This window comes from Poecilia latipinna, unplaced genomic scaffold (genome assembly GCF_001443285.1).
Source record: "Poecilia latipinna isolate Pla-1442-1.1 unplaced genomic scaffold, P_latipinna-1.0 Scaffold4, whole genome shotgun sequence".
In the NCBI taxonomy this organism is placed as follows: domain Eukaryota; kingdom Metazoa; phylum Chordata; class Actinopteri; order Cyprinodontiformes; family Poeciliidae; genus Poecilia; species Poecilia latipinna.
In genome coordinates, this window is record NW_015112620.1 from 628,932 (window position 1) to 643,627 (window position 14,696).

Sequence of the window (14,696 nt, forward strand, 5' to 3'; positions counted from 1 at the left end):
AAAATAAAAAATTTAAAAAATTCATTAGATTTTTTTTTTCATAAAAAGGCTTTTTTTTTTTCTACCCCCCCCCCCCTTTTTTTCCATGTTTTATTGTATGATATGAAGTAAAGGTAAAATATGCTGAGGTTTTGTGGTTGTCATGTGACATCATATGAAAAAACTCCCAGGGTCTGAATACTTTTGCAGGGTATGTCTGAGTGAGCTTTAGAACAGATTTTTACAGTCAGTCCGTCTGACCCTGACGACATCAACTTCTGAGCAAACGTCCTCCCACCCGGCTCGGTCAGGAGGCAGCCGTGTCAAAATGACTCTCTAAAGAGGAACGTCAGAAGCGGTGCCCGCATGAGGCCACACCAAGAGGGGAGGTGAGATGAGGATTCATCATCTTTCCAGATTGTTTTCTTTTTACTGTTGTCCTATATGTTAGACAAAAAGCACGCACTTCTAAATGAGAAATAATCACATTTTTCATCAGAAAAATTAAGCGTTCACTCAGGGACAGAAGATAAAGACATGAAACAGAGACGATCAGAGTCAGATAGTGCAGACAAGAGCTCAGATAACCGGAGTGATGAAATGTCTTCAGGACAGATTGAGGGACAGGAAAATGATCATCAAGCAAATACAAAGATAAAGGGCGAGGGACACAGTGTGAGCAGTAGAGAACCAGATTGTATTGATAAAGACGGAACGAGAAAAGGAATCATCATCAAGATGGCAAGAGAGGAGCAGGAATCACACGGGGCATTTGAATAGAAAAGAAATAGATAATGAGATGCTAATGTAGCAACAAAGGACAGAGTGCCCTCCGGGGGGAGCTGTGCAACAGCAGGCGGCTTCTGTATGAAAACAGATGAAGAGGGGAGAATTTAATTTTAAAAATGCCCTTTATTAAACCACCACAATGCGTGCGACTACCAGGTGATTAAAGTCAAGCCAGATTCACATCATCCCACCTCTGGCTGCATCTGAGCTAACGCAAACAGAGGCAGAAGCCTCCAAGAAGGATGAGAAAATGGGAAGAAATTCCCATCCTGGGTTTGAATTTCTGTGGCGTGAGGTGAGCACACGAACGGGGGTCCGCTGAGGACAAAATCTACGTTAATGAGACACAAATCCAAAGATGGAGCTAAAAAGAAACATCTGGGAAAAAAAGGGGGAGGAAGGAGGCTCAAGAGAAATCATGAAGCTGGACAGAAGCACTGAGGAGCAGGGAGAGGTTATGATGGAAGACGGGCTTGAGTGGGCGGAGGAAGTGATGAGATTTTATGTAAAATCTAAATGGAGAGATCTGGTGCATATGATGTAATTACTCAAGTGAATGAGTGTTAAAGAAAAGTGATGCCAAGAACCTGCATGAGGAGAGCGCCTGTGAACGGCTCCGGAGAGCATCAAAGAGAATACTGTAGGAGGGGAGGGGTAAATATATGCAAAGCTATGAGTAATTGTAAATTTGTGCAATAAAAATCCCCCCACCCCCCAACCCCTGAATCGCTGCGCCGAGTGGTTTTATGTTGGAAGAGTGTAACAGTAGTGGTTTGTCTGAACCGTTGAAAAGCAACCGTATGACCTCAAGAGGATGTTATGAATGAGCTCCAACAGACAAAAGAACAACAGGGCCGAAAGAGGTTCTTCTAAAGATCTTTTTCAAGAGCAGGCTGTCGCTGCAGCTGCAGCTGAAGCTGAACTCAGTTACAAAAAAAAAAAAAAAAAAAAAATCAAACGTGAAATGAGACGAGATTTTCAACAACATCAGAAGTTTGGGCTTTTATCTCAAAAGTTTTCTCAACCAATCTTTTGCTTTTCCTAGCCTGCAGGAATTTTTATTTTATTTTTTTTTTTATCTTCAGTATGAAAGTCCAAGCTTTTCACAATTATAGCGCTTTAAGAAAGTATTCATACTTCCCATGTGCAGCCACAAACTTTGATTTATTTTCCGGAGATTTTACAAGATAGAACAACTAAGTAAGTAGTGCATAATTAATCAATGCGAGTGAAGCGACACATAATGTTTGTTAAAAATTATTTCCATGGAAAATAAAGAGACAGTGTAAGCCTCGGTCACATTTATTCTAACAACTCAAAATAAAATCCAGTGCAGCTAACAACCTTCAGAAGCCACATAATATCTGTGAAGGACTCAGGTGCAGATAAGATAGGTGAAGATAAAGCTGTGGTAAAGTTGTAAGAGTTAAGTTAAAATTCAACATCCCAATATTTGAGTATCTCACATTGTGATGTTCAAGGTGCCATAATTGAGAAAAATTATCAGTCATAAACCAACCAAAATGTTTTTGGCCTGCACACAACTGTGTGTCGGAGAAACCTCTGCACATCACCCTCAACACACAATTCTCAATGTGAGATACGGCGGTGGCAGCATCATGCAGTGGGGATGCTTTTGTTTGGCAGGGAAAGTTAGACTGGTTAGAGTTAAAGGGAAGATGGATGGAGATAAATAAAGGATCAAAAAAAGCACTTAGATGCAGGAGGGCAAAGGTTAACTTTTCAGCAGGACAACCCTGAACATGCATAGCTGGAAAAGAGCAGTTCAGATCAAAGCATACCCATGTGAATAGTAAAATGAAATAGAGTGTAAAGTCTAGACATCAAAATGCAATGGAGAATCTGTGGAAAAGCTTGAAAAATCTCCAGATAAACTGAGTTTGACCTGTTTTACAAAGGCGAATGGGCAAGAAAATTCAGTTTTTAGAAGTGTAAAGCCAGTAGAGACAAACCCATAAAGAGCTTTATTTCCTAAATATAATTCACCTTCCACTTTGCAGATATGCACTATTTTGTGTTGATCTTCTACAAAAATATCCCAATAAAATTCAATAAAGTTTGATTTTGTAACGTGGCAAGAGTTAAAAAATACAAAAGGGAGATGATGGCATTAGCTCTGCACATTTGCATGCTCATTAACCTTTCTGCAACACTGTAATTGCATTGCCTGTTGTAGACTTTAAACAACAGCAGCAAAAAAGCTAAGTCAACGCTACCTACTATCACTGCTGCAGTTCACACAACTTGCAGCATGGGATGGCCAAATTGGGTTTCCCTTCTTAATTAGAGCAATAAATTTGGAAATATTAGCAAAGGCCACAAGGGCTGTGCCAGGTCATTAAGGGATTACACAGAGAAATGAAGAGCCGTAGGAAGAGGGGGAGAGAGAGGGAGCAAGAGGAGCAGGAAATGATGAGCGAAGAAAGCTTTGGAGAGGACTTCCACGATAGATCCCTTCACCATCCTTTTAACGTTATCACCAAGTGATTCATGGGCTGAGGATAATTACCCATTTGTGTTAATTCATCCAAATCAATCACTCTTTTTTGGAGTCAGTGAACTGAAAACAGAGCCTGCCATCTGATTTCTGCAGCTGACAGTCATTCGTGTTAATCTGCCATGAGAAAAGCATCAAAGGCTGAGCGATAGAGATGCAAGCAGAGAACATTCGCATGATGGAAAATGTTCTTTTTCATGCTCATTAGCTTTCTTTATGGCATTTCATCCTCCTGGATGTTTCCACAACTATACCAAAGAACCCGGCAGTTTTAACTTGATTCTCTGTCACAACCCTAACAGATGTTGTGTCTGTTGAACCAGATCACTGTGGGAAATATTATTTCCAGCTCACCTCCACGAAGAGGAAACAGGGCACGATGTAGGTGCTGGTTTTCAACTGGCCTCTGTCTGCGGTAAGGTTCATCACGGGCCTCCTCTGCGATGGTCGCTGACTGTCAATCATCTGTAGGAGATAGAAGTTCATTGTAACGTTTTTGTCTATCACATGTATTCATCTTTGTTTAAAATAAAAAAATATATAACTCATATCCATGCAATAAAAGCATAGTTAAAACTGAAGTCATGATTCTCAGAAAAGGTTCAGTCTCTGCCTTAAATGCAGAAGTTTCAAGTATCTTTTTCATGAGTGACGGCAGGATGGAGCAGGTGGGTAGAACGGTACCTTCTCTGCAGCAATATCTCACTGGCATGAAAAAGTCTTGGGTTCCCGGTTCCCCTAGTATCAGTTGCATATTGGCACTGGGAAAAGGAAGGTGTTTTCTTCTGGTAAGTGATATCTCTACAAAACCATTTTTGACAACAGATGGATGAATTTATGAATACATTGACTCAGAGTCACATTCCTCTTGTTTTATTCCTTGCTTAACAGAGCTATTTATTCTCCCAAATATTGAGACAAATTCAAAAGTACAAGGGAAGGTGTTTTGTTGCTTTGGGCAATTTGCTTGGCTCCTTAATCTGTGACGTCTTCACATCAGCCTGGGATCTCTTCCTCTGCTGTGCTGACCCACAGGCATCAGAAACGCTTTGGTTGAGGCAGAGGATGTGGAAACCGGGTTCCTGACAATGCCTCACTACTTCTAGCGCTTCACTTCATTTTCATTGGATATCAATCTATTGCTCTTCATAAAAAGTGATGAAAATCGTCACTTCAACATGTGAAACAGCCACCAGTAGAATTCAAATCCTTCATTTATAACCAGAATGTCAATAAAATTGTTAAACATGATGCTAAGACATAAACAAAATGCTCTGAAAAATTACATGCAAGTTATTACTTTAGATTTATTTTAATTTGAGTCGTCATATTTTCCTTACAGTGAATATATTCCTATTGCTGATGTTTTAAACATTTTGATGCCTTTTACAGATTACTGGAAATAACTGCAATTTATGTCTAATCTAATCTGTTTGTCTATTTTCTTAAGTATTTTTATGAAACTGCTTTATTTTAAATTTCTGCAACATATTCTACCTCAGTTCTTTTGATCATGCATGATATGAAGAAAAATAATGATCACCATTATATATTGTGCTAACAAAATATATGAAGTTTTAGTGAAATCCTCCATCCCTCAAGCCAGTTTTGCCTTTTCTCAAATGTCTGCTTATTTAATCAAAACTGTATCTTTAACTTCGAAGCGTGAGATTCAGACTGTAGCATTCTTGTAATGCTTTGATTTTCTTTCTGCTTTAAATAATTGAAACATTTGTAAAATCCTGTGGATAATTAAAATGATTTAAAAAAAAAAAAACTACGATTGCAGGCACTTTACCAGATAAAGGACGCCTTTCTGAGGATTTACAGAAATGGCACCAGTTACAGAGGATCAAGCCTTTACAGTGAACAAAAGAAGCAGGATGTATCTAACTAGCATATTGAGGACAATTTGAGCGTTGAATAATGTAGCAACCATGCACTCATAAATCTAGATTTCCGATAGCCTCCGTGCCCCGCATTTCTGCATATAATCCTTTCTGAGTATAAACGGGGAATCCTTTCTCTACCCACCGTGAGTAAAAAGTATGAAAAAAAACATTTTTTATGCAAACGCACACCTACGCTTTTTGCTACACACACATTTGCAGATGTGCAAAAACGCACACAGTGGCACATCCTGCATGATACATCAAAAAACAAAAAAAAAACACTCAGGTATACAGGCGCAAACACACAAACCAAACAGGGAGGAAATGGAAGAATGGAGGAGGAGGAGGAAATGAGGCTGATAGGAGGAGAACTAGAGTGGAAACAGAGGAGTGATGATCAAAAACAAAAGCCTGACAGAAAGAGATACAAAAAAAGAGACAAAGTCATGGTGCAGATGTTTGGAGACAGAAGTGTGGATGGTGAGGTAAAAAGCAAGCAAATTCAGCAATGGGAAATAATTCTGATAGTTGGATAACAGGTAGAAAGAAAAGAATAAAGCCTCATATGACAAAGACAAAAGGAGAGAAAAGAGGAGAAGGAGCAGAGCGTTAGAGTAAGAGCTCATGAGAAGCTTTGGGGTTTCTGGCATGCAAATCATCGCACTCGCGCTAAATAATGTCAGCCTCGTTATATGCGGAAAATCTCAAAAGGCATTCAGATCATACGTCTTTGATTAAAGCGGCAAAAACATTTTGTTAGGAGTTAGGAACTTTCTAATCTGCCTGTTATTGCTCATAAAGAGAAAAAAAAACAAAACACCAATCCTCTGTATATAATTTATTCATTTTAGGACCAGCTGGTTTTTCTCTGCAGATATCACGCTTATTCCCTCATCTCCTTGGCAACAATTATCTCCCTAACTTTATAGCGCCTCGTCAGCCCTTTCCTCAATCAGCGGTTGTTACGGCAGAAGTGGAGAGTGCTCCACTTCACAAGGTTGGACGGCATCCATGCTTGTATTTCGGCCCTGAATGAGTAATGAAGAATAATAGATAAAAGGCGAGTCCTTCAGTCCTGTCCAAACAGGCCCTGAGAATCCATTATGAAAATAATAATAAATGTAAAAGCACACAAATCAGTCAAACATGATCAAATATTAATAAAATGTATAATCTGTGCATTAACAAAGCAAGAATTAAAAATGCAACAGACTGAAAAAAAAACATTTCACAAAGATCTCCTCACATCTGAAGCCGTTTAATCCATTGACACAAAAACAAGGCTTTCTTTTTAATCAAAGTTCAACAGGCTTTTTTTTTTTTAACTAAAATGAGATTCAAAGATTACTAATTTATACTTTGCACTGAGAAATATATCACATTGATCTTGCAAGCTCAGCACTATCTATGCATACATATATAGATCTGAACAGTCCCTAAACTTGAAATATTAACAAATTTAGGACTAATTAAATGAATAAGCCAATAAATGTGTTAGTAATTCAAGTATCTTTTAATATAATAAGTCTCCTTGGTAATTTGGGGTTAACAAAGCTTGGAATGCAGACAGCCGGACATGCATCTGAGAAATAGTGTTACATTGTCTCTTAGATGTAGTTGAAGTAGAGAGGCAGGGAGAAATCAGCCGGTGGCAGGAATGGCCAACAGGGCGAAGAAACATTCAAATCTGATGTTTTCCTCATCAGGGAAACATCAGGACTGCCTAAGTGCTGGAACTCTTAGTTGTGGAAACTGTTAGTACATAACTTAAAGCCCAGAAAATGAATCTTTTTACAATGAAAATGATAATTTTTTTGTTCAGGGTGAATGAGACTTGGACGTGTAATGGTCATTTCACCCCTCCACCATTTTGTCGTTTTGTAGCAGATACCAAATTGAGTCACCTTCCAAAGGATACCCACTAGTATCCAAATTAGGGATGTTTTGTTAAACTGGCAAATGGTCAGCCAACCAAAAGCCAACTTCAACAGATAACAGGAAGGCTAAGCATTGCACATCAACTTTGTGGTTTCATTGTTTGAAGCCCTGAAACCAGGAAATAGAGCACATCACCCCAGTTCTAAAGTCCTTACCCTGTAGCTCAGAGTGTAGACTTTCAAATACATTTAGTTATTTTATAAATCACTCAGTGGTATAGCAACAAGATACGTCAAAGACCTGTTGTTGTATCAAGCTTCCAGCCACGTCTTCTGATTCAAGTCCATTAGTCATTCCCAAAACCAGAACCAAACATGGAGACGCAGCATTCAGTTGTTGTGCTCTACTAATCTGGAACAAACTTCCAGAAAACTGAAAAAAAGCTGAAACACTGAGTTCCTTTAAATCAAGGCTAACAACCCATCCTTTTAGAGTTGCCTATGAGTCATAAAAGCTTGGGTATTTATCAGTATATTTAATGTATATTTGCTCGGTGATTTTGATGATGGTATTTGATAAAATGTAATGTTTATTCGTTGTTTACGAATGCTTAATGGTGTAAAGCATTTTGAACTGCCTTGTTGCTGAAATGTGCTGTACAAATAAACTTGACGTGGTTATTAAGGAACAGACTGGATTTGGACATTTTGCAGCTTTATGAAATGCCTTTGCCTTCTGTAGAAAATACAAACCGAGATCTCTGTTTCATGTCGGTATAACTGTTCTAGTCGTTAACAGAAAATGGCAAAAGCAGATGAAAATGTTAATTCTGTAATCATTTAGTTTTTAATTTAAAGGGAAGCATACATTTCTAATACCATAAAACTTCTAATAGGACAAAAGACTTTCAATTAACGTCGCTGTAGTCCCCAGAAAGGCTAAAATTGTTATTTAAAAAAAACCCACTCTGATTAGTGCTTCTGTACCATTAAAAATGCTCAAACCCAAAAAAATATTCAGTGAACACTGCAACAACATCACTGCATATACATTACGTAGGTTGAAATATAAGCTCTTGTTGTAAAGTGCAAACTGTTTTCAAAGAGAAACAGGATTCAAAGCCCCACAATCCACAGAGAGCACACTGTAATATTTATGTCATAAATATAAAAGAATTGTATCCATACATGCACACGCTCACACAGGCAGCGTGCTGTACATACAGTGTTTGGGAAGATCTTTTATGTACTGCTTTTCCAAAGCTGTGAGAAGCAATAAGGCAAAAGGCTGGCATGACTGATTCTCCATGCTGTTCACTATTATGTGCATCTTTAAGCCCTTTACTGGTACCACGACAACAAAAGGCTAAAAACCTCACTGGCACACACTCAGTGATTCACAAACACACACACATTTATGCTCATGCTAAGGTTTTCTCCTACTTCTTACACTGAAAAAGTGACTATTATTCAGGGACTCATTGCATGCCGATTTGGGTATTACTTTTTTTAGAGTATGTGAGTGTGTGTGTGTGTGTGTGTGTGTGTGTGTGTGTGTGTGTGTGTGTGTGTGTGTGTGTGTGTGTGTGTGTGTGTGTGCAGCTGAGCATCCCTGTGACCCACATTGTTGAACCTCAGGAGCAGCACAGCAGGAATTCCATCTGTAGGAGGACGTCTTCCACTCCTCTCTTTACCTTTCTCGTCTGCTCGCTCAAACACACACACGCACACACACAGTTTTCCAAACAAACCAGGCTTAGCAAGTGGTTTGAAAAAGTCTCACCTTCTGTCTCTGTGTGTTGGAAGCAGTGCTGCTGAACAGTGGCCGCTGCCTCTAGAAGTCTAAGGGGATTTTGCTTCTGCAGCGAAGTCGCATCGTGTGGTCTGGATGTGGTCTCAGCTCCGATCTCCCTCTTTCTCCTCTTTTCGTCTCTTTCAAAGCACAGCCGCCCCTCACTTCCGCTGCTCCGCCACTTATAAGCCTTTCGGCACTAAGTGTGAATAGAGAGAGATAGAGAGCCTGCCCACTGCCAGGCACTCAGCCTGCAGCCAGACTGGTCTATATCTGTCTGCTCTCTGCTGCTGGGTCGGCAAGCTAAATGTGATGATCTTCAACAGCACTTCCAGGCTAATTAGTCAAGTGACGAGATCCACGGACTCAGTGAGGGAGCCTGCTCAGTGCAGTTGCCGGTGGATACGGGGAGAGGAGGAGAACGTGTGTGTGAGAGCATCTGCATCTGCGTGTGGGAAAGAAAGAGCGGAGGGAAAAAACAGTGGGAAGAGGGAATTTAAGAAAGAGAGAGAGAGACAGATGAGAGCAAAAATGAGAATGTGTGTGTGGTAGTCAGAGGCTGAAGCAACACCGTGGCTAAAATGGTAGACATCATGCATTTTAGTACCCCTGGAAACCACTTTGACAAAAAAAGGGAGACACACTCTGAGCGTAAAAGTACTGGTTGTGTGTGTGTGTGTTTGTGTGCGTGCATGTGTGTGATTATGGCTGGAGAGCCAGGAGAGAAATGCAGCTGAATTTCCCAATGGTAGTCAGTGTTGTGTGCTTCTACGGCTTTTTTTGAGCACCTTGCCTTATACAGAGTGAGCTCAGGTGATCTGGGACCTCAATTCTGAACAGCCTGAAGTAGGGTTAATGATGTATTGTCAAGCAGAAAAGTGGGATGCAACCCACACATGTCCCTATGTAGGTCACAGGCCTTCTGGTCGCAAGCTCACCAGGAGGATTTAGAGGTTGTTTTTTTTTTTTGTTTGTTTTTGTTTTTTTCCACATGCAGGTATGTGCATTACTTAATGATTTTGGGTTGCATTAAATAAATTACGCCTAAATCAGTGGCAAACTGAAGGCAGTCAGAGTTTTCATGAGAAATGCATGTTTCTGTGAGGGTGAGTCTTTTAGTAAATGTTTAAACACGCATGCACAGTGCACTGCAAGGGACTGGGACATCCACTGAAGGCACTGAGGCAAAGGCTAAATTCACTTTGGACTTCAACCCTGTTTACAGAAAAAAAAAAATAAAAAAAAATAGGAGTTCCACTTTGACATAGTGGCTCTGCATAGGTTTTCATAACCCTTGAAATTTTGCAATTTATTTCAAAAACTTCTATGAATACTACTGGGAATTTATATAACAGACCAACAGTGGAATTTTTTCAAATAAAAATCTGAAAAGTGTGGGATCCCCTTGTATAACTCATCTTTTGAATAAAATCAACAATTTAAAATGAGAGTTAGATTACGAAACAATATTGACCATTTCAGAGAGCATTAATTAATCTTTCAAAAGTGTGAAAATAAAAATAAATAAAGCCAGCGGACGTGTAGGAAACAGCAAACATGTTATAGAAGGAGTGCTCTACTAAGATGAGACAAGAACTGACTTATCTTATGTATGCATGCAAAACACTGCAGTCTCTGTGTGTGTATGTGTTGTGGCACTAAAACTGTCACCCTAATTACCATGCATATAGTAAAGTGGTAAAGTAAGGGGGTGGCTGCGTCACACTTTACATTTTTTTTTTTTTTTTTTTTTTTCACTTGGGGTAGGGAAGCTTATCGAACTTGGAAGACAAACAAAGTTAAATTCAGTAATCCTGGAAGAAAAACTGCAAAGGACTTCAGACTAGAGGATCACCTTCCAGCAGGACAAAAACGCCAAAACACAGCAACGACTCCAATGAAATGTCATAGCTCAAACCACATTCATGCATTACAATGGCCTAGTCAAAGTCCAGGCCTAAATTCAACTGAGAATTTGTGACAAGACTGAAAACTGATGTTCCCAGAGGATCTTAATCCTGACTAACTGATTAAGTTTGGTTTATTTTACAATGAGCAAAAATGTTAAAATCAAGACGTGAAAAGCTAGTAGAGACATACCCAAAAAGGCTTGCAGCTATGTAACATTTGTTCTATTTTTATTATGGAATAAATATTACAAACCACAAATTATTTTCCTTCCTTTACACAACTCTGCACTACACTGCGTCAATAATTTGTCACTCTTGGGAAGCCAACGTTACCTCCCCAACATTTATGACAGTTCAGTGTCTTTGAAACTTATTATCAGACGACATCGTTGAGGGAGATAAAAGCTCAGAAATGGGACCGTGTCTGGCATTGTTCTCGATGAAACTACATTTCAAAACCCGTCACAGTTTCCTACAATGTAAGGAACCAGCCGCCCACCCTTCTTCTCCACTCAAACAAATCACTCACAGCTGGAGAGGGACCGTGGACCACTCATGGCAAAGTGGCTTTTCTCTCCCACCCGAGCATTATGGATAAAATCACGTGGTGTCACTGATGTCATAGTTCCCATGGAAACCTGCTGCATTCAAGAACAGTAGTATCAAATGGGGGGACGTGCCTATGCAGAAATACCCACACATTTAAAAGCACACAGACAACGCAGATGAGACAAGCGCTGGTGATAAGTGGCGTTGCAGGCAAATCACTGAGTTCAGAAGCCTGGGTGAGAAACGCACACGCACGCACGCACAACTGGGTCAAAATAAAACTTCATCTAATTATCCTCTTTCACCGCTATCTGAAGTGGAAGGAGAAGAAGACATAATAAGTAATGTCTACTAATCAGTCCTTAACAAATGACACAAACAACTTTCCACAAATGTGAAAGTTGCTGCAAGCTCGTAGAAATGACTGCATGGTGCTAATTAGCTTCATTAATATCTGTCTATTACAGCCTCCCGTTTGCTTTATTAAGACCATTCCTTTAACTCAAGCTCTGCAGGTATGCAGCTTTTCTCCCCCTTGCATGAGTTAAGAATGAGCAGCGAATAATTTTGATTATGTATTTCTGGTCTTACTACTTATAGGGCGAAGTACATTTGATGGTTCTGTTCGTTAAAAGAAATAAAAAGAGAAGAATTGTCAAAGATAAGGACAAAATAACAGAGAGGCTCTGTGCACATAAGCAAACTTCAAATACTGAGAACAAGTGTAATGCAGCAGAGGGTTTGGATTCACAAACATCCACATATGGAATACACCTGTGCTCCCCTGGGAATGTTTTCCACACAGCTTCCCCCTTTTTGCCAATAGCAATAACTTAAAGCTTTCTTGTTAGCCCAAATCACAAAAAACGCATAATTAAAAAAAAAAAAAACTGAACAAAGGATCTGATAAATGACCTACCATTTTCAGACGTACAAAAGTATAACAGTCACATTCAGTTTTGCTGAGTATTATATTTTTAACATCAAAGCCATCGACAGAGGATATTGTCCAAATCAAATACTTTCAGCTTGCATTATTGTTTATAATGTACATTGCTGTTCAATGTACATTGCTGTTCAATGTGCATTGCCTGGCCAAAAAGAAAGAAAGTGGCCCCAAGCAAATAAGTGCTACCCTACTGGATAATTACTGTCTGGGCAATTTTTATTTATTTATTTTTTAATCCCTAGCTGATGCAATGATTACTTGTCAAAACCGTTATGTTTTAGCACATGACTCCTCTCCCCAACTAATCAATGTACAAGTAAAACATTTTAAATCTGCATTTTGAATTTACTCAGCTTATCTTTGTTTGATGAGTTGTCCTGAAACATTCGAGGGAAGGGGCAGAAACTTTTTTTACAGCACGATACAACATTAAACCTGTCACTGTTAAGAAACAGTGATGTCATAAATAACATTGTCTCTAAATAAAAGCCCCTTGAACCCACTCCAGCCAGTCTCTCCTCCTGTGTGTGCTGCATTCGCATGGACACAAACGGGACTCTTAACGCCACGCTGCACGTGCATACCTCTGCAGACAAAGAGCGGTGTTCAGAAGGTGCTGGTACTTGCACACATGAATTCTCCTGTACAAAAGCCCATAGACCGCATTGTAAGGGAAAGGTTGGTATACTACCAAATGCCTCCCTTTGTAAACACACACACACACGGATTATTTCCATGTTGTAAGGATAATACAGTAAGATATGTGCTTGTGTACTCCCACCGGCTGGCTGCTCATGTAAAGACTCTCCCTTGTCTTGGGGAATCAGAAGTAGGCCGAGTCTTTGGATGTGCTCATTTCAGATACTATCGCTGTGGATCACAGCCAAGGACATTTTAGCTTCAAATTGCCAAGCTTGGGACTTTCAGACATAAAGAATTAATCAGATTTTCAGCTAAATGGGATTACAGAAGTAGACACAGCGCAGGTCAGCTAAGCTGTGTTTCATGTGCCTTAAATACTGAGCATCTCTAAAGAACTTTTTTCCTTTGGTATTTTAAGGGTTCATGCTCAGCTCTACATCTGGCCAAATTAAAACAAAACAAAATAAAAAAATAAAAAAAAGCTGTTCATGGTGACAAAATGAGGCTCAAGCATAGTGTAGTATAAATGAAATATGAGTAAGCTGTGGTAAAAGATAAATTAAAATTGATTGACCCAGTTTTTTTTTTTTTTTTCTAATTGAGACATGGCACATAGTTCCCCCGCCCCCCATCATCCTATGATTCATGGACAAAAGGAAGAGCCTACTAATCTCTTAATGGTCGCCCTAGGTGTAATGCGACAAAAAGTAACAATTTTCTTAACAGCCGGTTTAACAATAAATAAGCTAAATCAAAAGAAAAATGATCCTTTTGCAACCAGTCTGAGTAAACATTGCAGTCCATCTTAAACGTAGGCTGTAATCACCTAAGGATGTGGAGATTATATGTAGGTGTTTTGAAAAAGGCTTCAATTAACTTAAAATAAACCGTTTGGGATGAAGAAACTTTGCTTGTATATAAGAGGGAACTGAACGGTCTGGAACTTGAATTCATACAAGTTACCGTGGGTTTCTACACTAATGTTAAGAAAAGTACATTTCTTGCAAATAAATCTAAAAGATGTTACCTCTAAGCAAAATTCAGCCCAACCAATTACCGTCACAAGTTAAGGGAAATAGATTTTTTTTTTCAAGGTATTGAACGTGACAAGACTTTCCTGGGAGTTTTCCACATGTTCTGATGTTACAATTACATTTATATCAAATAGAAATTTCAAAAATAAAATTGTGTTCTAACTTTTTCTACAGTTTTTTATAAAATATAAAAATATACATGTCTCTCTAGCCAATAGAGGTGAAATACCTGCAATCACCTCTGAACTATCTTCAGAGTATTTAAGGGCTGTACCTAAAATGGCTCTCAGTTAGCAAAACAACGTGTGAGTAGGCGTACGTCAGCCTTTCTTCTCCAACTGTGAGTCAACGTGAAGGGAAATTCTGCTGCTTGTGCTTTTTTTTTTACCTGCATGGTGCTTGTTCAGACACATAGTATTTATCAGCAGAATAACAGTCATCAGTAAACTGCTATGCTCACTGCGCTGTAAAGAAAACAGCACACCGAGAGCGGCAGCTTTTCCACAACAAACCTGTTGCATCATGACCCGACTCGACTCTTGGTCATTATCAACTGACGTTCCATCACACTCCCCGTCTTGCATTTCCAGGCGTAAAAGCACATCTCCGGCAGACGTTTTCCCACTCTGAATTACCTCCGACAAAGCAAAATTGGAGCAGAGGCCCAGACAAAGCTGTCCACTACTTTTCCTGAATCTCTGTCTTTCTGCCTGCAGCCAAAAAAAAAAAAAAAAAAAAAAAAAAATTAATTTATAAAAATATTAA

General features: G+C 39.3%; 1 protein-coding gene across 3 annotated transcripts in view; it reads right to left on the minus strand.

Moving 5' to 3' along the window:
- plppr2b (phospholipid phosphatase related 2b) overlaps window positions 1–14,696 on the minus strand; it is a 69,007-nt gene that overhangs the window by 48,986 nt on the left and 5,325 nt on the right. The window contains exons 2-4 of one of the 3 annotated variants that reach the window (XM_015056028.1): window positions 14,444–14,641; window positions 8,839–9,292; window positions 3,641–3,751 (exon numbers count right to left, since the gene is read on the minus strand). In XM_015056028.1, coding sequence (XP_014911514.1) covers window positions 3,641–3,751 — 111 coding nt within the window. In that variant the 5' untranslated portion in view covers window positions 8,839–9,292; window positions 14,444–14,641. Of the gene's footprint in view, window positions 1–3,640; window positions 3,752–8,678; window positions 8,752–8,838; window positions 9,329–14,443; window positions 14,642–14,696 lie in introns of those variants that run through there. The other 2 variants (XM_015056108.1, XM_015056168.1) reach the window with 2 other exon arrangements.